Source organism: Rhineura floridana, chromosome 22, assembly GCF_030035675.1.
Source record: "Rhineura floridana isolate rRhiFlo1 chromosome 22, rRhiFlo1.hap2, whole genome shotgun sequence".
NCBI classification, from domain to species: Eukaryota; Metazoa; Chordata; class Lepidosauria; order Squamata; family Rhineuridae; genus Rhineura; species Rhineura floridana.
The window spans coordinates 6,224,941-6,251,977 of NC_084501.1; the positions used below are offsets into that span (position 1 = coordinate 6,224,941).

Genomic DNA, 27,037 nt, shown 5'->3' on the forward strand with positions numbered 1-27,037 from the left:
AGAACACTGACAGTTGGTTCTTACTGAGCATGCCCGGACTTATAATTGAGTTCAATGCTGAATTTCTTAAATTAATTAAAAATCAACCAGGCATTTTTTTTAACCTTTAAACTGCAGAAGATGGTCATGGGGCAAGGAAGTATGGGGCAAGGTCAGTAACAGGAATACAGGTACTCTGTGAACATGGCCGATTTTTAATTAAGTTCAACAAATTATGAGAATTCTGACAGAAAAAAGTCCCGAAGGGGTCTGTTTTTTCTCTCCCCCTTTTTACACTTTGAACTCTCGATTCTCTCTGACTGTTTTGTGTTTCACCATGAGAATGTAGAGGGTTGTCAAGCAAGCGTTTCTGAGTTTAGGACTATAGGTTTTGTAAGGTTTTGTTTTGAAATGAGCTTATGGGAAGCATCAGAATGGCATGGGGGGTATTTTCAATTTAACATTGTGGAATGCGAAAAATCCATGCTGGCTGTATAATCCCACCTTTCCTTCAAGGAGCTCAAGGTGGCGCACAAACATGGTTCCCCCCTCCCGATTTCTCCTCACAACAACACTGTGGGGAAGGTTAGGCTAAGAGAGTGTGACTGGCCCAAGGTCACCCAGTGAGCTTCATGGCCAAGCAGGGATTTGAACACTAGTCTCCCAGGTTCCAGTCCGACACTCTGTTCGCTACGCCACCCTGGTTCCAGCTGCCACTCCGCTGCAAAATCTCCCAGGCCCAGAAACAGCTGCCAAAGCAGGCGGACGTTCAAGTCCCTGTGCTGGGCTGCTGCTGCTGCTGCCTGCCCCACCCTCTGGCTCTGGACGCAACAGCAGGAGGCGCTGGGGGAACAAAGATGTCTGAAGCCTCCCCAACACACACACCTGGCATCTCTAAGATGCTCTAAGAGGCAGAAAGCCCAACTCTGCATGCTGCGGGGATGGGGTGGCCTGTGGAGCACCTCCAGAGATTGTGGGACTCCAGCTCCCAGCAACCAGCATGGTCAATGGTCAGGGATGATGGTAAATGGAGTCCAACAACATCTGGAGGGCCACAGGGCCCCCCACCCCACATGGGTGGGATAAGGCCAGCCGGCTCCTCCTTTGTCATTTCTCCCAGGGCGAGAGACTGGCGACGAAGTCATAAGAGCAGTCAACATCACGACTATAAAGAGGCCAAGCCCTGGGTTTTGTCTGAGCCAGGGTTGGGCAGGCTGACGTGACAGCCAGTGTGGTGCAGTGGTTGAAGCGCGTGGCTTGGACAAAGGAGATCTAGGTTCAAACAATCATGAAGCTCACTAGGGCCAATTGCGACTATCTCTCAGCCAGACCTACCTCACAGGATTGTTGGGAGGATAAAATGGGGCTGGGAGGGGGAGATATAAATGTAATAGGTAATAAAGAAAAGAGCAACATTGGCAAAAAAAGACTCTGGCCACATGCAGAGTCAAGTCATGGCACTGACAGACCTCCAAGTACCTGCCCCAACTCAGGCTCCAGCCCCTGGCCCTGGCCCTACTCAGCCCCCAACCACCCACCATCACCGTAACACAGCAACTGCCAGTACTTTGACATTTGCGTGTTGCCGACAACAGGAAAGGCGGCGTGCAGAAGATAACAAGGGCCTGCAATCCATGCTGGAAGGATGAGATTTGGGAGAGAGGGAGAGGAGAGAGATTGGGTTTGGCTAGAACCGGATATGGGAGATTTCTTCCCCCCACCCCCAGACGAGATACATACGCACGCAATGGGTCCGTGAGGGCCCCAAGATGTGCCCTGGCTTGCATGCGCAGCGGAAGCTTCCTTGCGTGTTCAGACACTCGCCCCCCTGGCACACTCCTTGCATGGTGCATTCGTTGATGTCTGCAAGAGGAAGAGAGACGAGGCGGTTTTATTGCAGTGGGGGGAGGCCGGGGAAAGAGCACAGGAGCCAAGCATGAAGGTCCTTCTATGGCCACACAGAGTGATCTCCACAGCTGCCTTCCCTCCGTTCTTGGGAACAGGCAAACATGCACAATCCCAGCTAACAATCTTGGTGCTCTTGCACAGCCCCTCCCCCCCAACTCATTTCAGTGGACTTCCGCGGGAGGACATCCTGGTGGATTGGGCCCTGCGTTCCATCGGTTGACAGGGAAGGTGCCATTTCCCAGCCTCAAGCATCCAGGTATCTTGGGACTGGCCTTGCTGTTATGCCCAGTTTACAGGTGATGGGCGTCGACGCTGGTGACATCCGCGGCTTGAGGTAGGACTTGAACCCAGGGCCAAGCTTTTGGGTCTATCTGCCAGACTTACACTGGCTCACAAACTTCCAGTTGGGAGTGAAGAGTACATTCCCTCTCTCGCTCCCCACCCCCCACCCTCCCTCCAAACACTTCCCTCATGTATACCCTGGCAATGGCTGCTGTTCAGTCGCTTGTATCCTTGCGGGCAGTCGCTCCCCACTGTCTTCTGCACTCCCAAGTCTGAAAGACAGAAAACACATGCATTTAATGAGCATCATGCAAAGGTGTGGCCCCTCCCATCCTCAAGTGGTGGGGAGTTCCAAAGGCAGCCCATGATATCGAAGCAAGAGAATTCTAGTATTACTGTGGTGTTGAGCACCAGGAAGCAGTCAAGCACCCAGATAAGGCTAGCCCGTGCAGCAGCATCACTGAGCCCCCCCCAAGCAAAAAAACTCCCACTCCCTCAACTCAATGCTGTTTATATTTTTTTTTCTCCAGCCTCTCTGCGGGCCATGTAGGATGTGCCCTAGCTCAGTAGCCACCAGCCATCAACGCCCATTAAAAGAAAGCTCTCCTAGAGTCACTGAGCAGGCATCTCCACTTAGTTCTAGAAACAGTAGCCAGCCACAGATAAATTATAAATCATAGAATCATAGAACAGTAGAGTTGGAAGGGGCCTACAAGGTCCTATAAATAAAACAAAAATTAGCAGGCTATCAAGTTCTACCCTAAAAAAGAGGGCCAGTTTTTCATTGGATACATACAACACAATAATTCCTGTTACCATGAGGATTGGATAAATACTGCTTCACTAGATAAATATTGCTTCTACTCACTTTTTTCTTTTTTGACAGACTGCTGTTTTGGGGAAATAGAACAGGCTTTTCTCTCAGAACTAAAATGACCGGAGATTCACCTGGATTGTATTTTCTTGCCTTCTGCAGCAGCATGCAACGGCTCACTTACTTGAGCTACCCGGAGACATTTGACTTGCAGCTACGAGCTATAGATCAGCGAAAGGGCACCCATTTTGCCCATGGGCTCAGCCTCTAATCTTCCCAGCCAGGGTTGGCAAAGACCTTGTCTTGTACCCTGGAAAGGTGCTGCCGGTGAAGTGCAACCAACACTGAACTAGATGGGCCAAGGGTCCAGCTTGGTATATAGCACCTTCCTTTGCTCCTTTTAAAAATTAATCATTTATGCAGAACCATGAGGACTAGTAACCTAATTTATTTTTATAGGAAGGGCCGTAGATCAATGGCAGAGCATCTGCTTTGCAGACAAAAAGTCCCAGGTTCAATCCTCAGCTTCTTCAGGGAAAGGCTGTGCAAGACTCCTGCCTGAAACCCTCAACAGCTGCTGCCAATCAGTGTAGGCAATACCATAGTGGACCAATGATCTGATTCTGTGCTATGATACACACACACACACACTCATCTGCTTCCTGAAAACAGATAGTGGGGGTGAATCCCCCAAGATCACCTCTGGCAAAAGCCCTAGTAAACCAAATGGGGGGGTCATAAGTGCCTATCTGTGCGTTTGTTAAGCCCCCATTCATTTCACAACAGGACTTGAGCTAAAGATCTTACTCTGGGATTATGCCCACTCTTGGTTCACATAGGCTGGGGTGGGCGGGCAGGGGTCTGTCTGGTGCCTGAATGTTTGAAATGACTAGGACTCATAGAAAGCTGTCTTCTATTGACTCAGATCACTGGTCCACAGCAGTGTAGTGGAAAATTCAGAAGTGCAGGATACCTTCATGATAGTCACAGCCACACCCCCTCTCTCCCTTTTTTGCTGCTAGGTTGAGAATGACATCCTTGTTTAGGCCTCCTTCCGCAACAATGGATATCCCTAGCAGCCAATCTGCATGAAAGAGGAGAGTGTCAGCTACTGAGAAGAGTCTTCTCAGAGGACGAATCGCCTTCTTTCACTCTGACTGGCTCCAACCAACAGGAAAGGACAAGGAAGCATCTTAGAAGACTCTTCTCAGTGGCTAACACACTCCCCCTTCGTGCAGATTGGCTCATAGGATGCTGAAGACACAGGGACCCGAAAAAGTAAGGGGTCAGTATTGCCTACATTAACTGGCGTTCAGACAGGGACTCTTTTCCCAGCCCTACTCAGAGATGCCAGGGATTGAACCTGGGCCCTTCTGCATGCAAAACAGGTGTCCTCCCATCAAGCTGTCTCCCGCCTCCCTCCCTGCCATTTTGGACAGCGTCTTTTAAACACTGGCCTTGCAGGGAGGGGTGTCAAGCAGCGGCTGCCAAAGGGGCGACTGCTAAGCCAGCCGCCAGCCAACTGCAAGAAAGCAAGGCAGGGGCTCGTCTGCTGCCGCGGGGCTGGAAGGGAGGGAGGACCCAGAGCCTCAGCACATTCCAGGCCGTGTCCAACACAAACAGATCCGGCCCCTTGCACGGCGATCAGTCTAGAAAATCCACTAAGCCAGGGCACGGGGGAGGGGGCAGGGAGGGGAAGGAGGAGAGCCTGACCCTGCCAAAAGAGTGCCACCCCCCACCCTGCCACAAGCAAGACCCAAGGCATTTGGGGCACCACCTCTCACGTTCCCTCCCTCCCCATTCCATCCCTGCCAGCTGTGAAAATGCAGGCTAAAGCTCTCCTTAAAAAATGACAAACGTTTACCTCCCTAACTGGTATTAACACATTCCCCTCCCCGTCAGTGTGCTTGTGAATTTAGCAACTGCATGACAGGCAGAAATACAGCAGGTGCAGCTTTCCCCCGGATTGGAGATGCAGGAAAGGGGAAATCTTCACTTGTTTTATAGCAGGTCTGGGGAGCCTTTGGCCCTCCGGATGTTGCTGAACTACAACTCCCATCCTCCCTGGTTACTGGCCATGTTTGCTGGGGCTGATGGGAGTTGTAGTTCAGCAACCACTGGAAGGCCAAAAGTTCACCAAGCCTGTTTTGCAGGGACCTTTTGTAGCAGGTCAGACTGTTCTGCCCATGTAGCCCACTAAGGTCTGCTCTGACTGGCAGCAGCTCAGAGAAAGGTCTCAGGCAGAGAAAGGTCTTTCCCATCACTGGCAATGCCAGGGACTGACCTTCAGACCTTGCGCATACTAAGCAGGTCTTTGGTCCCCCCTTTGGGACACAGTCAGCTCAGGGTATTTTTCTACCTAGGCCAGTATTGTCGCCTCGGACAGACAGCGGTTCTGCAGGGTCGCCCTGTTGCCTGCTACCTGATCGGAGGTTTGGGTTTTTTTAACTGTCAAGGATTGAACTAGGAACCTTCTGCATTCAAAGCATGTGACAAATTACTAAGACTGTGCGTGGAGAAACTGAGGAACAGAGATACCGAGATGGCTGTGTAGGAAGTTGACAGGGTGTAAATTTGAAGAATAAAAGGAGCTGGGGAAATGCATGTCATATTTTAAATTATTACATTTACATTCCACCTTTCTTCCCCGGTGCTCAAGATGGTGCACATGCCTGTCTCCTTAACCATTTTATCCTCACAACAACCCTGTGAGGTTGGTTAGGCAGAGACCTGGGCCAAGATCACCCAGTGAGTGTCACAGATGAGTGGAGGTTTGAACTGGTCTCCCAGGGCCCAGTCTAACCACCCACCCACCACAAAGTGGTCTCTAGGTTAAAGGGGAAAGGTGCAGATCTCAGGAGTGGGGGTTGTTGGGAGTAAAGCACTAACGCTTGTAACAAGTAACCTGAACCAGCAGGAGGTGATAGGCAGACAGACAACCTGTTCGTCCCTTGCTGATTCATAGAACCACAGAGTTGGAAGGGCCCTCTAAGGCCATCAAGCCCAACCCCCTGCTCAATGCAAGAATCCAAGTCAAAGCATCCTCGACAGGTGGCCGTCCAGGTTTGGAGAGCCCACCACCTCCTTTTTTAGTAACCACTTGTTGATATGCAGATTGTTTTTCTCAGGCTTTACTCGCCTCCTATTTCTTCTTACAGTACAGTACAGTACTGCCTTCAAGTCGATTCCGACTTACGGCGACCCTATGAACAGGGTTTTCATGAGGCTGAGAGGCAGTGACTGGCCCAAGGTCACCCAGGGAGCTTCATGGCTCTGTGGGGATTCGAACCCTGGTCTCCCAGGTCGTAGCCCAACACCTTAACCACTAGCAATTATTAATGTTACCTTCATGACTCCGTAACGGCCACATGCATGTCTGTACTCAGACTGGCTTCATTTCCCAGGAGTAATAAGCCTAACATTTCTTTATTCTTTCAACCACTGGTCTGGCCAGACAACTTTTTTCTACTATACGTGCCAAACTCCAATATGGGGGAGAGGGGTGCAGGAGACACTTACACTGCAAGTGGGGGCACTTGTGACATTTGTTCTGCCCCCAGGAGGTGCCGATGCTGCCACAACAATCTTCTTGCTTGGTCAGGCCCGGAAGAGGGTTACTTCCGCACTGAATCCCCGAAAGGACCGGAAAGAGAGATGAAAGACAGATTTCATAAATCCAACTTGGAAACCTCACACATACCCAAATCACTCAAAGCTCCCTCGGGCCAGCCTCCACCCTACACGTGGAACACGCAACAGAAACGATAAAGAGACCTGATGATTTAATTGTTGTCTTTTAAGTGTCTCTACAGGTGTCACTGCCTGAAGTGCAGGGATTGAAGTGCCTGCTGCCAGCTTTAGCAAGTTGAGCAGCTGCAGTCATGTCTTTGAAATATTAGTTTAGCTTATTATATTATTATATGTATGGATGTGAAAGTTGGACAGTGAAAAAAGCGGATAAGAGAAAAATCCACTCGCTTGAAATGTGGTGTCAGAGGAGGAGAGCCTTGCAGATTCCATGGAATGCAAACAAATTAAACCACAACTATCACTAGAAGCTAAAAGGATGAAGCTGAGGTTATCATACTTTGGACACATAATGAGAAGACATGATTCGGTAGAAAAGACAGTAATGCTGGGAAAAACAGGAGGGAGTGGAAAAAGAGGACCGCCAAACAAGAGATGGATTGATTCCATCAAGGAAGCCACAGACCTGAACTTACAAGATCTGAACAGGGTGGTTTATAACAGATGCTCTTGGAGGTCACTGATTCATAGGGTTGCCATAAGTCGTAATCGACTTGAAGGCACATAAAAACAACAAATTATATTGTATATTGCTTCAGACATTCAGAGGCATCCCAAGGCTATTTTGAATAATAAAATACAAATTCAAAATGCACCAAAAAAAATTTAAAAATTGAAACATTAAAATATTAAAAGCGTTCATCCAAACGTGCCCAAAACCCAACATGTGCAACTATAGTTTCTGCAACATTATTTTTTTTAAAAAATTACCCTGTTGGGTAGAACATCCAGCCTTGAGCTCTAGTTTCCAGCCAGCCAGATGCACCAGCCAATTGGAGGCACCCATCCCCTCTCATTTAGCCTTAACATCTGGTGCTCAGGTATATAGCTTCTGAATGTGGAAGCTCCATTTGACTATTACATGCATCTCTTCTGCATCTAATTCTCCTTAAAGCCGTCTACAGCCAGACGCTCTCAAACTATGGCCTTTGGACCACGGGTGGTCTGCCAGCACCATTCAGGTGATCTGCGGAAAAGCTGCAGAACTATTTTTTCAGACAACAATAGAGATCGACACTGTTTTGATCAGGGCTGGATTATCAAACAGGCTAAAGTGGCCCTGGCTTAAAGCCCCAGGATTTTCATAAGGTGGGGTTGGTTTTGACAACAATGCCAGAGCTAGAGAAAAATATTGTATGTTGTTTTTCCTCATCCATCGTTAGAAAAGCAAAACTACAGTTATTAAAATATATGTTTTGGGTTTGAGAACCTCCGGTCTAGGCTAATGGGCCCCACCAAATCCTGTGGCAAAGCAAATCCAGTGGCAGCTGATGGTTCCATGTCAGCGGGGCAATGAAATCCGATCTGGGTTTTAGTCCAAACTTTCAGGTGCTGCCACTGGGCAAATCCCATCCGTTCATCACATGCTGAATTCAAAAGCACCTCCTTTTCTCCATCAATGCAGCATGCTAATGCGGTTTAGAAAATGATACCCAAATTTCACTGCTTGTGAGGAAGCAAACCATCTCTATGTTCAGATTCTTGAAAAACAACTTGTAACTGTATCTCTCTGCTTGGCAGCCAATTTAAGCATCAAAATCACCAGGATGCCATCTCACTCACCGACTGTTTTGGCATTGTCTCCTGAAAGCACCGTCCAAGGGGCTTCTGGGTGGGGGGCCTTGTATATGCGGGCTTGGGGGCCGGGTGCTGGATCAGGTGTTGCTGGCTGCCTGGCCCGCCCCCCTCCGAGCTGAGGCTGTCAATCCGGTGGACTTGCACTGAGGCGTCCGGGGGGTGATGCACACGAACGTTGACCAGCGGCTGGTGCACCTGAACTAGGGGGCAAAAAGGTGAGCTAACCTTGGACACTCCCTCTGACCTGCAAGCACTGCCCCCCTCCAAACCCCAACAATGTTGGGAAGGCTGGCAGTAGTACTGAGGCAAATGCACTCTGCCCATGCCCAAAGGCCCTTGTGTTTGTGTACTGCAGCTGTGGGGAACTTTCTGACCCTTCAGATGTTGCTGAACTACAGCTCCCATCATCCTGGTCATGCTTGCTGGGGCTGATGGGAGTTGTAGTTTAGCAACATCTGGAGAGCCAAAGGTTCCACACAGCTGGAACCTTAAGATTCTGTCATCAGGACGGGCAGGTGCAGACGGACAATTAGAAATATAATAATGAACGTTTCTTTTGTCTCGTAAAATTAAAAAAACATTAACATAACCAGTTAATGAGTAATTACAACAATTTATGAACAATTAAGACACCCTATAGTGACCCAGCTTAAACCACTCCTGGTTATTTGGCAACAGTGGATATTTTGAATGAATAAAGAAATCAGCCTCTGGCCACCTAATGCCACCCCACCAAGAGGTTTTGGACTACAACTCCCATCATCCTGGTCATGCTGGCTGGGACTGATGGGAGTTGTAGTCCAAAACCTCTGAAGGGTTCCAGTTTGTCAGAGGCTGAAAGGTCTTTTCAGTCTGTCAGAGCCCACTCTCCTTTCTGCTCTCTCTCATTTCTTCAGCTTCTTCGCCACTCCATTTCCCCCCACCACATTTCCTTTGGCTTGAGCCAGCCCTTCCCAACCTGGCGCCCTCCAGACATTACTGGACTCCCACCTCCCATCATCCCTGACTGTTGGCGATGCTGCCTAGGTCTGATGGGGAGTTGAAGTCTGACAACCTCGGGATAGGCCCCCGGTGGAGGAAGGCTAGGCCTTGAGCCTCAGGTCTGAAAACAAACCATAGGACTGGGTCCTGCCTCACATTAAGCCCCAGAACGGAGAGGCTCGCCTGGTATGCACCACAGGCGACCAGCAATTCCATGCAGGCGAGTGAGACCTCTCAGTCCCTTCTCTGCCAGCACACTTGGTAGAATCAAAACTTTTTTTAAGTAGCTTGCTAAGAGGTTGATATTCTAGGTTTTCTAACTTTTTATAGTGCCCCACTAACCTCAGGCTGCCCTATGGCTCCATCTACTGCTGGGCTCCGTGCCTTCCGCCCTACCAGTACCAATGGGCACCAGCCATTACTTGCCCTCCTCCATGGCTAGTGTGGAAACACAAGCTACTAGTCCTTTAGAAGGCCAGTAAAACTTTTGCAGGCTAGTAGCTCTTGTGGGATTATTTACTAGGCCTAAGGAGAGGCAGCAGCTACAGCGTCCCAGCAGCTGGCATTTTGATAACTCCTAGGCCAAATATATATAACGGGGTGACCCCAGCAGATTCCTCTGAGGTAGTTCTACTCAGAGTAGACCCACTGAAATATTAATACATACAAGCACCTTGACTCCACAGATTTCAATAGGTCTATTCTGAATAGGACTTAGCTGGCTACAACCCTTAGATCTGCCTTTCTTTTCTGAAAAGAGTGATATTGGGCTTTAAGTCTGCTTGGAAATTATGCCAGCTGACCTCAGAGACCTTCCCTCCAGCCACAAGCGCTCTGGGAACTGGAAGTGGTAACTCTTAACACGGTCAGAGGCCCTCCCTTCTTTGTTTTTCTCTTATTTACCATTTTACCATTTCCAGTTTTTGAGCAAGAGGTGACCTGGACTGAGCCATGGAACCTGACGCCATCTAGACAAAAGTGCCTCTGTGTATGTGCAGAACTCTTCTCCATGATTATCGCTAACTTACAACCAATGGAATTTAGAGAAGGGGCTGTGGTGCCAAGCTGGATCACACAGCAGGCTTGAGCCCCAGCAATTCTCCACTGAGAAGCTGAGCACTGATGCCAGGGACTCAGATGCACTCTGCACATGCTCAGGGGTTTGTACTTCATCACACAAGCCCCCAGAGTCATCTTCAAATTAAGCCTCTCAGGTAGGTTTATAGCTCTGTCCTAACCACCCACAATGCCCCCACCACAGCCAGAGCCATCCCCAAAGCTGAAGCCACCCCTACCCCCCCCCCAAATGTCCCTACTTGGGTACCTTCGGATGAATGCTGCCCAGGGCCCAGAGGCACCATGAAGGTGGAGTGGCTGACGGTGCCTTTTGATCCAGGCCCAGAGGGAGCATCGCTGTGGCCATCCGAGATGAGCTGGACCGCATAGATGGCGTGTTTGCTGGAGCCCGTCTCCATGGGGAGGCCCTCAGGGAGGACTCGGACCTGCTGGCCTCGGCTCTGACGGCCGGCAGGTACTTGGCAGAATCGCCCAGTGAACTCGGGAGGGCACAAGCAATGGTTCCCAGATGTACACTGCCCGCCGTTCATGCAGGGAAGAGGGCAAACCACTGTCAGAGAGAAAGAGAGAACATGTGTTTATTTGAGGGACAGCTGATATCTTGGAAGACAGAAACAAAACTCAAAGGGACCTTGATAGGCTGGAGCTTTGGGCTAAAAACAACAGAATGAAATTTAACAGGAGTAAGTGCAAAGTTCAACACTTAGGAAAAAGAAACCAAGTGCAGTTATAAGATGGGGGATACTTGGCTCAGCAATACAGGAAGGATTTTGGAATTGTTGATCACAAGCTGAATATGAGCCAACAGTGCAATGTGGCTGCAAAAAAAGCAAGTGCTATTTTAGGCTGCACTAACAGAACTATAGTTTCCAAATCTCGTGCAGTATTGGTTCCCCTCTATTCAGCACTGGTTAGGCCTCATCTTGAGTACTGTGTCCAGTTCTGGTCTCTGCACTTTAAGTAGACAAACTGGGACAGGTTCAGAGGAGGGCAGCAAGGATGATCAGGGGACTGGAAACAAAGCCCTATGAGGAAAGACTGAAAGAACTGGGCATGTTTAGCCTGGAGAAGAGAAGACTGAGGGGAGATAGGATAGCACTCTTCAAGTACTTGAAAAGTTGTCACACAGAGGAGGGCCGGGATCTTTTCTCGATCGTCCCAAAGTGCAGGACACGGAATAATGGGCTCAAGTTGCAGGAAGCCAGATTTCGAATGGATATCAGGAAAATCCTCTTAATGGTTAGAGCGGTACGAAAATGGTACCAATGACCTAGGGAGGTAGTGGGCTCTCAACCCTGGAGGCATTCAAGAGGCAGCTAGACAGCAGGGGGTTGGAATCACTAGCCTTAAGAGGACCCTTCCAACTCTGAATAACCACCACCACCACCATAATAATAATAATAATAATTCTATGATTCTATGACATTGCCTGACTTGGCATCACGCAACTTCTTACATGCCATATCCACCTGGACCTTTAGTGCCATCTGCTAGCCTAACTCTGTTCAGTGCAGAGCAAGTAGTTCAGTGAAACTGTGAAATCTTCCGCTTTGGGGAGGTATGTCTTTATGCTGTGCAAAAGCCTGCCAGGAACTTAATTTTAAAAACAGGCCTGCAGCTTCTCCAATGAATGATTTCTTCACTCTCCCTTCCCTAGAAAATGAGCTTTTGAATAAAGGGACACAGTTCAGAGGGGGTAGGAAGGATTTTTCCAAAGACAAGGGGGGGGGGGAGAGAGAGAGAGAGAGAGAGAGAGGCAGGCCCCACTTAGAACAACATTTCAGCCTCTCTGAACGCTGAGCCCTGAGTCAGCGGCCGGGAAGCTGGCAAATATACCCCCTCCAAGGCAGGCATGCTTGCCCCTCCTCCCCAGACAACCGTCAGCAGCTGCAGGTTGGTCATGCCCAAACACCTCCTTCCATCCACAAAAAGCAAATAAGAAAAGGGCACCGCGCCCAGCTAAGCAAGGGCCAGCCTGCTGGTGATGGCGAAGCCGGGGTAGGGCATTTTTTATCTCCCTTGGAAAGTGCGTGGAAATTCCTTGGCCGGTTTCAGCCTAACCTGTCACTCACTGTGGCCTCAGATTGCCCTCCTGAAGACACCACCTCTTCAGGATGTGCATTCTGTATGGTGTAGGAATGGGGCCTTTAGTGTGGTGGCACCCACTCTTTGGAACTCTCTCCCGTGACGTATCAGAACAGCAGCTTGATCAGGCTTGTGGCCCATCCATGCCGCCCAGGGCTCCTGCCGGGAGGAAGGGCGGGATATAAATCAAATAAATCAATAAATAAAATAGTCCAGCCTCCTGTTCTCACACTGGCCAACCAGATGCCCATTATGGGAAGCCCGCAAGCACGACACGGGCGCAACAGCAACTCTCCCCACCTGTGCTTCCCAACAACTAGCACCTCTGGCTGTTACCATCTCCGCTGCCTTGGGAGGGTGGGGGCTATTGAAGACCACCTTTTTCCCAACAAGCCTTTAAAATGGAGATCCTTAACCCAGTCTGTATCTGTCCTGGACATGAAATGGTTTTTATTGTTAATCGCTGCAAGACGTTGTATTGCAAGACATTTATAAATGAAAGAAATAAAATTGGCTTGAGGGCACCAAGCATGTTAGAGGAGGTGGGCCTTTTTGAGTCCCTCAACCTTACCTACCTCACAGGGTTGTTGCAAGGATAAAATCAGGAGGGGGAGAACCATGTTTGTACGCCACTTTGAGCTCCTTGGAGGAAAGGTGGGCTATAAATGTAATAAATAAATAAATGACGTTGGCGGGGTGAGCATTGTGAAAGATCTCCAGCCTTTTGAGTTTTCTGGGCCAGTCCCATATCTGTGGAACTCTCTTCCCCGAGAACTTCGCTGGAGTTCCACATGTTCTCTTTCAGGGAGCCTTTAATTTGGTTGCTATTTTAAATCTTTATTGACCGGCTTTCGAAATTTCATTTATGCTGTTTGCAGTTGTTGCTGCGCTCTGTATTTTATGATTGCAAGTAGGTGGATTACTGTTGTTTTTAAACACCTTATTTGTTGGGTTCTGCTCTGAGTGGCTCTGTAAGGAGAGAAGAAGCCAGATAATTTCTTTAAACAGAACATAGGCAGCTGCCTTATACTGAGTCAGACCACTGGTCCATCTAGCTCAGTATTGTCTACACTGACTGGCAGGGGTTCAGCCAGGCAGTTTTTCCCCAACCTACCTGGAGATGCCAGGAATTGCCCCTGGGACCTTCTGCACGCAAAGCAAGTGCTTCACTGAAGTGGGGGATATGATTCAGTTTGCATTTAAGGTGAACCTACCTAATTCACGCTTTCCAAAACAATATACAATCTGAACCACCGACATTTGCACGTCTAATTTTGCAGTGCAGTTCTGCAGACAAATACTGTGTACAAATATGGTTACACTGGGATAAAGTGTGTGTATAAATGCATCTACTAGTAAAGACAACATTAAAATGCATTATACTGGAGAAAACCGCTCTGCAAAATTGTGTACATTTGGCAGCTCTGCCCACAAAGACGTGTCTACAGAGAAATTTGCACTAAAATGCTGATTAATTTCCAGCAGTACTTTTAACAAACAAACAAATTGCAAACTGGTGTGAAGATGTGGACAGCTGAATTTAAATGTAAATGTGCCGCCTTCAAGTCGATTCTGACTTATGGCGACCTATGAACAGGGTTTTCATGAGGCTGAGAGGTAGTGACTGGCCCAAGGTCACCCAGGGAGCATCATGGCTATGTGGGGATTCGAACCCTGGTCTCCCAGGTCGTAGTCCAACACCTTAACCACGACACCACACTGGGGAAAGCGAACTTGCCAGGAACACCAGTTCTTAGCTACCACTGAGCTAAGGCCTTGCTAAAATAAATAAAAAGTGGATCATCCGTTTCCATCAGGACCGTCACAAGACATTTGTTAGAACCCTGTGGCCCTCAAGATTATTGCTGAACTACCAACTCCCATCATCTCCAGCCAGCGTGGCCAACGGTTCAGGGAACGCAAGCCACAAGGAAGTTCTCGAAATGCAAACAAAACCTGCCCTGCACCAGCTCTAGAGGGGAAAACCTCAGGAGAGGCTGAGATACACAAATGTGAGTCACTCCATGACTCAGAAGGTGAATCGTCTGCTGCACGGCATCCCATAAACTCAGGAGAGGCTGCAGATGCCTCCTGGGAAGCAATTTGCAATCTGCTGGCCTGGCAGCCAAACCTGGGCATTCTGACATGTTTTCTACTGAAGTTTTGGAGACAGCCACAAAAGCCAACATTGTATTAAACTGAGTAGGAAACGAGTAGGAGGAACTAGAGGCTTGAACACACCCCAGATCAGGCATACCCAGGCTTTCAGGAAGTTTGATATCAGATGTCAAAACTCCTGCCTCACTCACTGGAAAAAGAAAGGAAGACAGGAAGCTGTCTTGTTCAGAGTCAGACCAGTGGTCCATCTAACTCAGTACTGTCTACACTGACTGGCAGTGACTCTCCAGGATTTCAGGCAGGGAATATTTCCAGCCCTACTTAGAATCATAGAGCTGAAGGGGTCCTATAAGGCCATCAAGTACAACCCCCTGCTCAATGCAGGAAACCGAATACTTCAATATGCCGAGGATTGACCTTCTGCGTGAAGAACTGTATGATGATGGATACCGCAATTATCTGGACTCAACACTTCTAACTGGGGCAGCCTAGAATTGTTTCTCCTGTTAAGCCTCTGCATCACACTTGTGGCTCATATTCTGCTTGCAGTCTACTAAAACACCTAAATCCCTTTCACAGGTACCGTTGTCAAGCCGTGCATCACCCATCTTCCATTTCAGCAAGCACGCACGTTTGTGGGTGTGTTGGATGGAGCTGATAGGAGTTGTAGTCCAAAACACCTGGAGGGCACCAGGTTGGGGAAGGCTGCATTTTAGTGTGTGTCTTCGTGCGTGCATATACCTAATTTCATCAAAGATCATTTTACTTACTTAAATGCAAGTGATCTTGGATGTGACTCTTTCTCACAATGGAATTCAGGCTTTTTTACAGGATGATTGTCCAAATGTTCCTTAGTTCAACAGCATCCTCAGCAGGGAATGCCACAAAAACATCAAATTGGAAGAATATAAATTTGGGCTTGGGCAGTTCATCTAGCTTGGTATTGTCTACACTGACTGACAGCAGCTTCTCCAGGTTTTTGGACTGGGGTCTCCCCCCCCCATGCCCTACCTACTGGGCATTTTGCCCTGAGAAGAAAAGACTGAGGGGAGATAGGATAGCACTCTCCAAGTACATGAAAGGTTGTCACACAGAGGAGGGCCAGGATCTCTTCTCGATCGTCCCAGAGTGCAGGACATGGAATAATGGGCTCAAGTTACAGGAAGCCAGATTTTGGCTGAACATCAGGAAGAACTTGCTAACTGTTAGAGCGGTATGACAATGGAACCAATGACCTAGGGAGGTGGTGGGCTCTCAACCCTGGAGGCATTCAAGAGGCAGCTAGACAGCCACCTGTCGGGGATGCTTTCAGTTGGGTTCCTGCATTGAGCAGAGGGTTGGACTTGATGGCCTTACAGGCCCCTTCCAACTCTACTATTCTATGATAGCTCTCAGCTACAGCTTTTTTCTAATGAATGAGGTGCTTGCATATGCTTTTGATCCACACTGATGGACCTAGAAAATCTGTCCCCAAGACCCACAGGTATTTGGCTTGAACATGGTGAGAAAGACTCTCTGCACATGCCCAGAAGCACAGGATCCAAGAGTGGCTACGAGCAAAGGAGCCTTGGATCCCATGAAGCCCCGTCCGCCACCCAGGCCTCTTTATTCTTCACACCAAGTTTATATTTGCTCACGGCACAGGAGGAAAAGGGGATCAAGCAGCTTTTAAACAACCTAAAATGAAAACAGCCGACAAGGGACTGGGAAGAGGAGGAGGAGGCAGCAGCAACAGGCATCTAGCGATGGTGAAATGCCAAAATTGAGGGAAGCGGCAGCCGCAGGACGGAAGTGGAAAACTGGGAGGTTCCAATTCTCCAAGAGCCTGAGCCTGGCTGTGGAGCAAGTGCCCTTTGCTTGCCCCTGCCTACGCTCTGGGGAAGGTTGCAAGCCCTCCCAGCAAAGGCCAAACTTCCCCATCCATTTCTGGACGGCCAGGAAAGGTGATATGGCAGGTCACGACTGGGGAAAAGGAAAACAGGCCGGCCGGCTGGCTGTACAATAGCAACTCGAAAGCGAAAGGCCCTTGCACAGATTCAGCGTCTGTTTACTGGCAGGAGGAGGCCAACTTTGAAGGAAACGGGCCCTGGGGAAGGCCATAGCTCAGAGAGAATGCCTCCTTTGCCTGCCAAAAGTCCCATTCTGTCCCCAAAGGCATCTCCGGATCGGGCTGGGAGAGACTCCTGCCTGAAACCTTGGAAAGCCACTACCAGTCAGGGTAGGCAATACTGAGCCTGATGGACCCACGGCCTGACTTGGTGTACGGCAGCTTCCTACGCTTCTATCTGAATAACGATATCCATTAGCTAGCGGGCCGGAGTGACAGGTAGATTCACTCCCTGCAAGAATTCATGCATGTTTCTGAAAAAGTCTGGATGGTCTTTAGAAGTCATTCTGATGGGGGAGGCGAGGAAGAATAAACCTGAACAAACCGGGCTTGTGTGCATCCACTGTTCAGCACCTGTGTCAAGCGACAAACCTATTGCATGTCCGCTCAGAAGCAAGGCACTCCCAAGTAAGTTTGCATAGGACTGCAGCCCACTTGCGTGAAAGAAGTGACGCCCAGCACGGCACAGTGGCTAGAGAGATGCATTAGGGCCTGGGGAGACCTGGGTTCGAATCTTCCCGGGGGATGTTCAGCCAGTCACTCTCTCGGCTCAGCCTACCTCACAGGATTGTGGTGAGGATAAAATGGGGTGGGTCGGGGAGAAGGGAAATCACATATCCTGCCCTGAGCAAGGTGGTGGAAGGGTGAAATAGAAATGGGAGGAAAGGTGGGATAGAAATTTAATAAATTAAATAAGAGCTAGTCCAAATTGACACACAAGCACACCCTGCCCAAGATGGAGACTCCACCTTTTCCAATCTCAACTTAGACTTCACATTTTTCACTGGAGACAGTTCATACATCCATCGGTGAGCTTTTGAGTTATACGCATCTAGGTGTGAAACACCCCTGAGAAATGTGGAGCGATTTAATACTCTTAAAACAACCCAGTTAGGAATGCATGACCTATACTGACCACACAGGCAGCTGCCTTAGGCAGAGTCAGGCCATGGGCCCATCTAGCTCAGTCTTGCCTACACTGGCAGGCAGCGTCTCTCCAGTGTTTCAAGACCTTCTGTGTGCAAAGCAGATATTCTATGATGGAGGTGTGGCCCTTCCCCAAGAGCTGGGCTTCTTCTCGTGCTGGCTCCATCGCTTCCATCGCGCTCCACCTTCCCAAGCTGCAAAAAGTCAACAAACGCTGCAGCCTTTGGCTCGTGTTGGGTATCTTGAACGTTTGTTCAAGAAAGCTAAACACGGAAGTGGGGAAGCAGGCAAGAGAGGAGACAGAGTGCTTGGGAGGTAGGGAGGGTGCAGAGGAGAGGAGAGGGTCCCCCTTCTCGCCTAGGAACAGAAGAGGACTTGGATGGATTCCGCATCTTGGCTCTCTCCATGCTCCCAGAGGTCCCACCTCTCCAGTTCTTGGCTCACAAGATGGGCTCTCCAGGCCAGCGTTCCACCTCTGGATTCCATTAGCGGAAGGGACACTCACTTCCACAGCTCCCCTTCCACTCCCAGTACAAAGACCGCGCCTCTCCCAGAGACCCCGCTTTTCGCCCCAAGCCACCAGTCGATTTAAAACGGGGAATTTTTGGCAGTCACATTCCAGCCCAGCTGGTAAAGAAATCTCTGCGATTAAAGAGAGCGGAGGCGACCACGTGCGAAGCAGGCCTGCTTATGTGCTTACACCTCCCTTTCCCTCTCGGCACACTTGTTCACCTCCAGGCACACTACAGCGGATGCGGGAAATCCAAAAGGGGCATTTCAACGTTTCCCAGAATCAGTTCTGGCAGGCCCTTTACTTTAAACCAACACAGACCAGTAGACCTTCCATTTCTCAGACCTGCCTTTACCAGCTCCATGGAGCCTGCTTTTCATTTTTTACAACCGGTGATGGCTGGCGGCTCCATGTCAGTGGGATAGTGGAATCCACTCCGGGTTTTAGCTCAAACTTCAGCACCTCAGACAGCTCCTTAAAAGTTCAGACTAAAATCCGAAATGGATTCCACTGCCACTGACATGGAGCCACCAGTAACAACAACTTAGCATCAATATAGCATGTACAAAGAGCATCTTTGATATTGATTGTTTCAGGAACTCTTGCAGCAATCCTGTAAGTTTGGCAAGTTGTTATTATTTGTTCATTTACTACTTAAATTCATTTCTATAATGCCTTGGTTGCAAAACAGCAGCCTATAAATCCAGCAAATAAAACAACAAGCTCAGTATCTAAAATAGTTAAAGGCAGAGGTGACATTTAAGAAGTGGCATTTCCTTCTGCATGGCTCCTGGCAATTGCTCCCCAGCTCTCTCCAGACTTGTAGTGGTTAGAATGTCAGGCTGGGACCTGGGAGACCCGGGTTCAAATCCCCACTCAACCATGAAGCTCACTGGGTGACTGTGAGCCAGTCACTGTCTCTCAATCTAGCCTACCTTACAGGGTTGTCGTGGGGGGGAAACCAGGAGGGGGGAAAAACATCTTTGTACGCCACTTTGAGCTCCTTGGAGGAAAGGTGGGATATAAATGCAAAAAATAAAATAGAAAGGAAAAGCACAAGCAGGGCGTTATTGGCATTTTGCCTTCAGTTGGAGGTTGGCACAGTGGGAGAGACAAGCGTTAAATGCAGAAGGTCCCAGGTTCAATCCCTGGCTGTCGGGCTGGGAAAGGCATGTCTGAAACCCTGGAGAGCTACATGGACAACAGCCTGATCAGGCATAAGGCCGCTTCCTAGGTTCTGTGCGTGGGAGGACATCACAGCTCAGTGGGTAGAGCACCTGTTTTGTTGGAATATGTGGTTCAACTCCAACTTGTGGGTTGAGGCTGCATGGGGCTAAAAAGGGTAGCTATAGAGGAGACCTCTTGGTTGCTAGGCTATACCTGTCCTTTGATCTCCTGCTGTCTCTTCCTTCCTGCTAGACTGATATGTAAAGGGATGTTGATCCCAGTTCCTTCCCTTCTTCCTTCTACTTTCTCCTGTGAGGGAGAGCAGACATATTTGTCCCTTTGTCTCTCCCTCTCCTCAAGCCTGAGGGCAAACACTAGGCTTAGTGGTTGCATCTCCAACTTAGCCAGTTAGTTAGATATAGGACTCTTTCCTATCAAACATGTACTTCCAGAATAAAGTAGTTATTTCTTATTTTGAAGCTTAAAGTCTCTGTCTGACTAATTTGCAGGGAAGGTATAATCTTTAGCAAAGATTCAAACACACATATAGGCTCACTCAGAAATCTCCGTTCCCAGCGTCGCCACTCTCCAACATGTTTTGCATGCAGATCATAGAATAGTAGAGTTGGAAGGGGCCTATAAGGCCATCAAGTCCAACCCTTGCGCAATGGAGATGACTCCAAATTCAGTGCCTTGCATTTCCAGGTGAAAAGATCAAGTAGCAAGTGATGGAGAAATATCCTTCTCTCCCTGCAAGACAAGACAAGGCTACAACTGGTGTGGGGAACCTTTGGACCTCCAGATGTTGCAGAACTTTAACTCCCACCGTCCCTGGCCTTTGACCATGCTGGCAATTGGAGTCCAACACCATCCGGAGGGACACAGAGGCCTCCCTCTGTTTTGCAATATCCAAGACAGAATGCTGTTGTTTAAAAGCTGGCCCTCGAGACGTGCCCAGCCCCACACTTGCAACAGGTAATCACAGCAGGGTGACGCCGCAACTTTCCCCTTTGTGAGTGCTGAATGGGGACGTGGCTGCGTGGTGAACACACAGATGTGCACAGGAAGCTGCTCAGACCATTGGTCAGTGTTGTCTGCACTCGGTGGCAGTGATCCTCCAAGGTTTCAGTCTGGAGTTCTTCAAGCCCTACCTGGAGATGCCAGGGATTGAGCCTCAGACCTTCTGCATGCAAAGCAGGTGCCCTGCCACTGACACAAAGCTCTTCCCCTTGAACAGGAAACAAGTTGGCTGCTGTCTTATAATTTACAGCTGGAGATATGGTAACACGTGCAGGAGTCACTAGGGTTCCCAAACTGGGGTCGGCGGACCACTAGTGGTCCACAAGCTTCATTCAGGTGGTCCATGGCACGTCCACAAATATTCACACTGATTCATAGCATCATAGAATGGTAGAGTTGGAAGGGGTCTCTAAGGCCATCAAGTCCAACCCCCTGCTCAATGCAGGAATCCAACTTAAAGCATACTTGACAGGTGGCTGTCCAGCTGCCTCTTGAATGCCTCCAGTGTTGGAGAGCCTCTCTAGGTACCTCCAAATTCCCTAGGTCACTGGTTCCATTGTTGTACCGCTCTAACCTTTAGGAAGTTTTTCCTGATGTTCAAATCTAGCTTCCTGTGACTTGAGTCCATTAATCTGTGACCTGCACTCTGGGATGATTGAGAAGAGATCCCGGCCCTCCTCTGTGTGGCAATCTTTCATGTACTTGAAGAGTGATATCATATCTCCCCTCAGTCTTCTCTTCTCCAGGCTAAACATGCCCAGTTCTTTCAGTCTTTCCTCATAGGGCTTTGTTTCCCTGATCGTCCTTGTTGCCCTCCTCTGAACCTGTTCCAGTGTGTCTGCATCCTTCTTAAAATGTGGTGTCCAGAACTGGATGCAGTATCAAGATGAGGCCTAACCAGGGCTGAACAGAGGGGAACTAGTACTTCACGCAATTTGGAAACTATACTTCTGTTAAAAGAGCATTTGCCTTGTTTGCAGACACATCGCACTGTTGGCTCTTATATTGTCTTACAATTTGAATTCTGTAGAATGCAGATTGTAATAAAATAATATGTAAGAAACAAAGCCAGAAAAATACAATTAAAAATCATACAGCATCTAACACAACCCATGACAATTGCTACAACAGAAAAGTCATTAATGGCCTGCAAGCCCATCTGCAATTTTCAAGTCATTTCTGGGGGGGGGGAGTTTGGGAACCACTCAGAAGAGATTAACAGGGCACTCTGCATATATTCAGAGATACATGATTTCTCCTTCCCAGCTTCCAGGGCTAGAAATACATTCTGGTGCTTAAACCCTCAAACTAAGCAAAGTGTAAAATGCCTGCTTTACACCAGCTCAGACTGTTTCATCAGCTCAGTACTGCTTGCTCTGACTGGCAACAGCTCTCCAGGTTCTCAGGCAGAGAAGGGTCTTTCTCAACACTTCATACCTGACCCTTTGAACTGGAGATTCCAGGGAGTGAACCAGGGACCTTCTGTGAGCAAAGCAGGTGCACTACCCACTGAACCACACTCCCTCTCCTGAGCACCAGTCTCTGCCTTTATCATTTCCCCCTTACGCCACTTGGTTGTTGTTTCTATACCCAAATGCCACCAGCTTAGACAGCTTTAAAAGGGGATTAGACAGATTCATAGAGAGTAAGGCTATCAATGGCTAGTAGTCATGATGGTTATGTATGACCTCCTCGACCAAAGGCAGGGGGCTGGGGAACAACAACGGGAGAGAGACTGATGTGCTAGATCCGTTTCAATCCGGTTTCAGGCCCGGTTTTGGCACCGAAACAGCCTTGGTCGCCCTGTATGATGACCTTTGTCGGGAGAGGGACAGAGGGAGTGTGACTCTGTTGATTCTCCTTGATCTCTCAGCGGCATTTGATACCATCGACCATGGTATCCTTCTGGGGAGACTCGCGGAGTTGGGTGTCGGGGGCACTGCTTGGCAGTGGTTCCGCTCCTACTTCGCGGATCGTCACCAGAAGGTAGTGCTTGGGGAACTTCACTCGACACCATGGACTCTCCATTGTGGAGTCCCCCAGGGATCGGTCTTGTCCCCCATGCTTTTCAACATCTACATGCAGCCGCTGGGTGCGGTCATCAGGAGTTTTGGAGTGCGTTGCCATCAGTACGCTGATGACACGCAGCTCTATTTCTCCTTTTCATCTTCCTCAGGTGAGTCTGTTGATGTGCTGAACCGTTGCCTGACCGCGATAATGGACTGGATGAGAGCTAATAAACTGAGACTCAATCCAGACAAGACCGAGACATTGTTGGTGAACGCCTTCCCTGCTCAGATGGTGGATGCTTACCCTGTTCTGGATGGGGTTACACTCCCCCTGAAAGAACAGGTACGTAGTTTGGGGGTTCTTCTCGACTCTTCCTTGTCTCTCGAGGCCCAAGTGGCCTCGGTGGCACGGAATGCGTTTTACCATCTTCGTCTGGTAGCCCAACTACGCCCCTATCTGGACAGGGACGACCTCGCCTCCGTTGTCCACGTTCTGGTAACTTCAAGTTTGGATTACTGTAATGCGCTCTACGTAGGGCTGCCCTTGAAGACAGTTCGGAAGCTTCAGCTGGTGCAGAACGCAGCTGCCAGATTATTGACGAGGACCAGTCGGTCTTCGCATATAACACCTGTCCTGGCGCGTCTGCGCTGGCTCCCTATTTGCTTCCGGGCGAGATTCAAGGTGCTGGTTTTGACCTATAAAGCCTTACATGGCGTGGGACCTCAATACCTTGTGGAACGCCTCTCTCGCTATGAACCTACCCGCTCACTTCGTTCAGAATCTAAGGCCCTCCTCCGGGTACCAACCCATCGGGAAGCCCGGAGGGTGGTTACGAGATCTAGGGCCTTTTCTGTGGTGGCCCCTGAGTTGTGGAACAGCCTCCCCGAAGAGGTACGCCTGGCGCCTACACTTCCATCTTTTCGGCGCCAGGTAAAGACCTTTTTATGCTCCCAGGCATTTTAATCTTCTTAACTTTTTTAATCTTTTAATCTGTATTTTAATTTTTGTAGTATTTATTTTGTTTTTGCTGTGCTTTTCGTTGTTTGTTTGTATATGTTTTTGTATTTTTATTATGATATATTGTATTTTATTTTGTTTGTTCACCGCCCTGAGAGCTATTTCGCTAAGGGCGGTATATAAATTGAAATAATAAAAATAAATAATGTGCTCAGCTTCTGCTTGTGGGCTACCCAGGAGCGTCTGGTTGGCCACTGTGGGAAACAGGGTGATGGACTCGATGGGCTCTTGGCAACTTAGGCCTTTTGGGCAGGCCCTTTAAGGCCACATATGCACCTTACATTTAAAGCAGGATCCCACCACTTTAAGCAATCATGGTTTCCCCCAGAGAATCCTGGGAACTGTGGTTTGTCCAGGGCGCTGAGAGTTGTTAGGAGACCCCTATGACCCCCACAGAGCTACAATTCCCAGAGTGGTTTTTACCATCAATGCTCCTCCCAAGGGAACGCTGAGAATGGTAGTTCTGAGAGAGGCAACAGAGGTCTCCTAACAACTCCAAGAAGCCCTAACAAACTACAGTTCCCAGGATTCCTTGGAAGATGGCACGGTTCTGCTTTGCATGTATAGTGCAGATTGGGTCATGGTTTCAAAATCTGTATTTTAGGTGGTTTTAATTGTTTTATAATGTATCTTAATAGCTGCATTTTTTTTTCTTGTGAGCCACCCAGAAAACTTGTGTTATGGAGCAGCTATATAAATTCATAGTCAGTTAATAAATGAATAAAATCCAGCAGGACTCTTCTTGTGGTCTTTTGCCTTCCCACCTGTAAGCCCGCAGACTTCTGTGAAACTCAGTTGCTGACAGTCCTGCCTCCACAACCAAGCCACCCTGGAAAAAGGGGCTGCAGCCCAAGGATTAAATCCTAAAGAGGCCCACCATTTTAAAGCAGGCCTCCTCCTGGCATGGAAAACAGATTCTGGGAAGGAGCCATTTGTGATCTCCGGCCCCAAACGACACCCTATCTAAGCCCTTGGGGCTCCTGGCTATGCCCTGAAAGCCTTCTTGTAGCCCAAGGCAGCCACGGATCCGTGTGCGCCTTTGCTTGGCTAACGGTTCTGCTCTGTGCTATTGGGGCCCCAGGAGACAGGCCGGGACATGAGGTAAGGTTTTCCACCAGCCAAAAAGCAGTTGAAGGAAGAATAGATGGGGGGGGGAGTTGTGGAGGAAGAGAGAGCGAACAGAGAGGGAGGAGCGCTGGCAGTGTGCGTGTTGTCTGAAAAACAATGTGTGAAGCTACATGCCCTCAAGTGGGCAAGGCCCGTGTCCAAAACAAAAAGAAGTAAAAAGTGCAAGTCTTCGTAAAAACGACATCACCCCTGATAACGCCCCCCGCCTCTCCAGGGTGACCTTCTGCAAAAGTGACCCCCAAGGACTGGCATCCTGAGGCACCGGTGTGGGGGGGGTTATGATGCCCTCCTACTTCCAAGGGAGCATCAGAGTCGAGTGGGGGGGGCGCTCCAGGAAAGGCACCTCTGTCCTGGGAGGGGCTGCCTCATTTGTCTAAGCAACATCTGGGGCAAATGAAGGGGTAGGCAGAAGGTGAGTTAACCCTTTGCTTAGACGGTCCCTCTAAGTTCCTTGGCCTTAGGTGCCAAGGAAGCATCGCTGGGGGGGGGAGAAGGGACGAGGTGGGGTAACTACCCTGGAATAACTCTGCAAGGGGTACCTTTCCTTTGCATAGCTTTCTCCCCCCTCACACACACGTATTGGCTGGTATACAGAAAGGGGGAGGGAGAGAGATGAGCCCGAAAAGAGGCTGCCCTTCCCTTCGTGCCCGCCACCCCCGCCGCGCTCACCCACGCGGAAGCCGGAGCCCGTGAGGGTGTCCATGGAGTGCCCGTTCTCGCCGATGAGGGTCATGTTGCTCCCCGGCTTGCAGCTGTCGCGGCACTGGCCCTTCAGGCACGTCCGCTTGCAGATGAGGGGGGCGAAGACCACCTTGAAGCGCTCCCGCGCCAGCGCCGTCCGCTCCGAGGGGCCCGCCGAGGAGGAGGAGGAAGAGGCGGCGGCACCGGTGCCAGCAGCGGCACCCGGCCACCCCAGCGCCAGCACCCATAGCACGGCCAGCCCCCGCGAGGGCATCTTGGCATCCCGTGCCGCCAAGGCCGAGCCGGGCGCGAAGGAGCGCGGCGCGCCTCTCGCCTGGCCCCGACGGGGCGCACCGGGGAAAGTTGCGCGCAAGGAGGGCGGGCGGGCAGGCGAGGGAGCCGCGGCCGCTGGAGAAGGGGGGGGGAGGCAGGCGAGAGGAGAGGAGAGGAGGGGCGAAGCGAAGCGAAGGAGGCTCGCCTCTGCCAGGCTGGAGAATTGGAGCCCCGCCGGCCCCGCTTTGCTCTCCTCGCAGCCAATCTCCGGCCGGGGGCAGGAATCTGGGAGCGCCGCCAAGAGACGCTGCGCCGCCACTGGCGGCAAGCGGGAGAGGAGCGGCGAGAGGCGGATCCCGGCCGGAGAGAGCAACCGCGACGGGACGGGCCGACAGGGGGCGCGGAGACAGACAGACAGACAGAAAGAGCGAAGCCGATCCTCGGGGGCGGAGGAAAGGTTGCACGAAGAGCCGGGCAGCGGTGCCAGCGCAGGACTTGCGGGCTTTTGCCCGGAGCCTCGTTCAGGAGGGGGAGCAGGAAGGTCCCCAGACGCAGCGGCGGGGTTGGCATTTATTCTATTACATTAATGTATGAATCGCCTTTCACTTGCGTCCCAAGGCGATTTACAGACGCACCAAAAAAGCAGCTGAAATAGTTTTTTTAAAAATAATACCAAAAAAATCCTAGAGAGAGGTTTAAAAAAATACAAAATGAACACTTACGAGAATTTCCCCACCACCCAGTTGGAGAAGCATGTGGAAACAAAGAAATGCCTTCAATTATTTCTGCATTGTTGTTCAGAGAGCAGGCCCCGTCAAAAGATGTTTCACAGAACTCCTTCCTCAGGCTCATTCAAAACAGGGATGTTTTGATTTTTTAATGTAATTTTTCATGACTTTTGAAAACAAAGGGACCCTTCTTTGTGTGTGTGTGTGTGTGTGGGCAGGTGCCTTTGAAGCAAAGGGCAGAAGTCTTATATCACTTCACTTTAACCATGGCTTCCCCCAAAGACTCCTGGAGACCGTAGTTTCAGGGGCTTGCAAATTGTAGCCAGTCTGAGGTCTGGGTGTGTGTGTCTTAGACCCCCTCACTTTTTTTGGGAGCCAGGTTCCAGCAAGGTCCCTCCAGCATCCTACGAACCACTCAGCATGAAAGGGGGAAAGTCACTGAGAAGAGTCCTGTATACCTTCAGGGTTGTTTTGGATTACCAGAGATGAGATGCAGACAAGAGGTTTGCTTACAAAGAGTTAAAATTTATTGAGTAACTTACAGCATTCAGCCAAGTATTCCCAATAAAAGTGGATCAGTCCCACCGCTCTGCAGTAGCGGACGTCAGAGACTGAACACTCATGCTGGGCACAGATCATGCTTATATAGTATAAATCTTGGCACATATCATTGGCATACACATGGAGTTACATACATGATTAATGAGATTATACACTTTGAAGTAACATATGTTGCATATAATTGGCAGTTCTGACCTTTTCACAGAACACCTTCAAAGCAGACTAATTGCTAAAAAACTATAATATCTTTCTTGGAACACCTTGACATCTTCTTTTGG

General features: G+C 49.5%; 1 protein-coding gene across 2 annotated transcripts in view; it reads right to left on the bottom strand.

The window, feature by feature from the left end:
- The window catches only part of LTBP3 (latent transforming growth factor beta binding protein 3), a 68,512-nt gene extending 42,779 nt beyond the window's left edge, over nt 1–25,733 (bottom strand). Inside the window, exons 1-6 of one of the 2 annotated variants that reach the window (XM_061605685.1) lie at nt 25,186–25,733; nt 10,674–10,976; nt 8,354–8,568; nt 6,503–6,608; nt 2,367–2,441; nt 1,720–1,842 (exon numbers count right to left, since the gene is read on the bottom strand). In XM_061605685.1, the coding sequence (XP_061461669.1) occupies nt 1,720–1,842; nt 2,367–2,441; nt 6,503–6,608; nt 8,354–8,568; nt 10,674–10,976; nt 25,186–25,471 (1,108 nt within the window). In that variant the 5' untranslated portion in view covers nt 25,472–25,733. The remainder of the gene's footprint in view (nt 1–1,719; nt 1,843–2,366; nt 2,442–6,502; nt 6,609–8,353; nt 8,569–10,673; nt 10,977–25,185) is intronic. The other variant, XM_061605686.1, reaches the window with a different exon arrangement.
- Nucleotides 25,734–27,037: the final 1,304 nt, after the last annotated feature.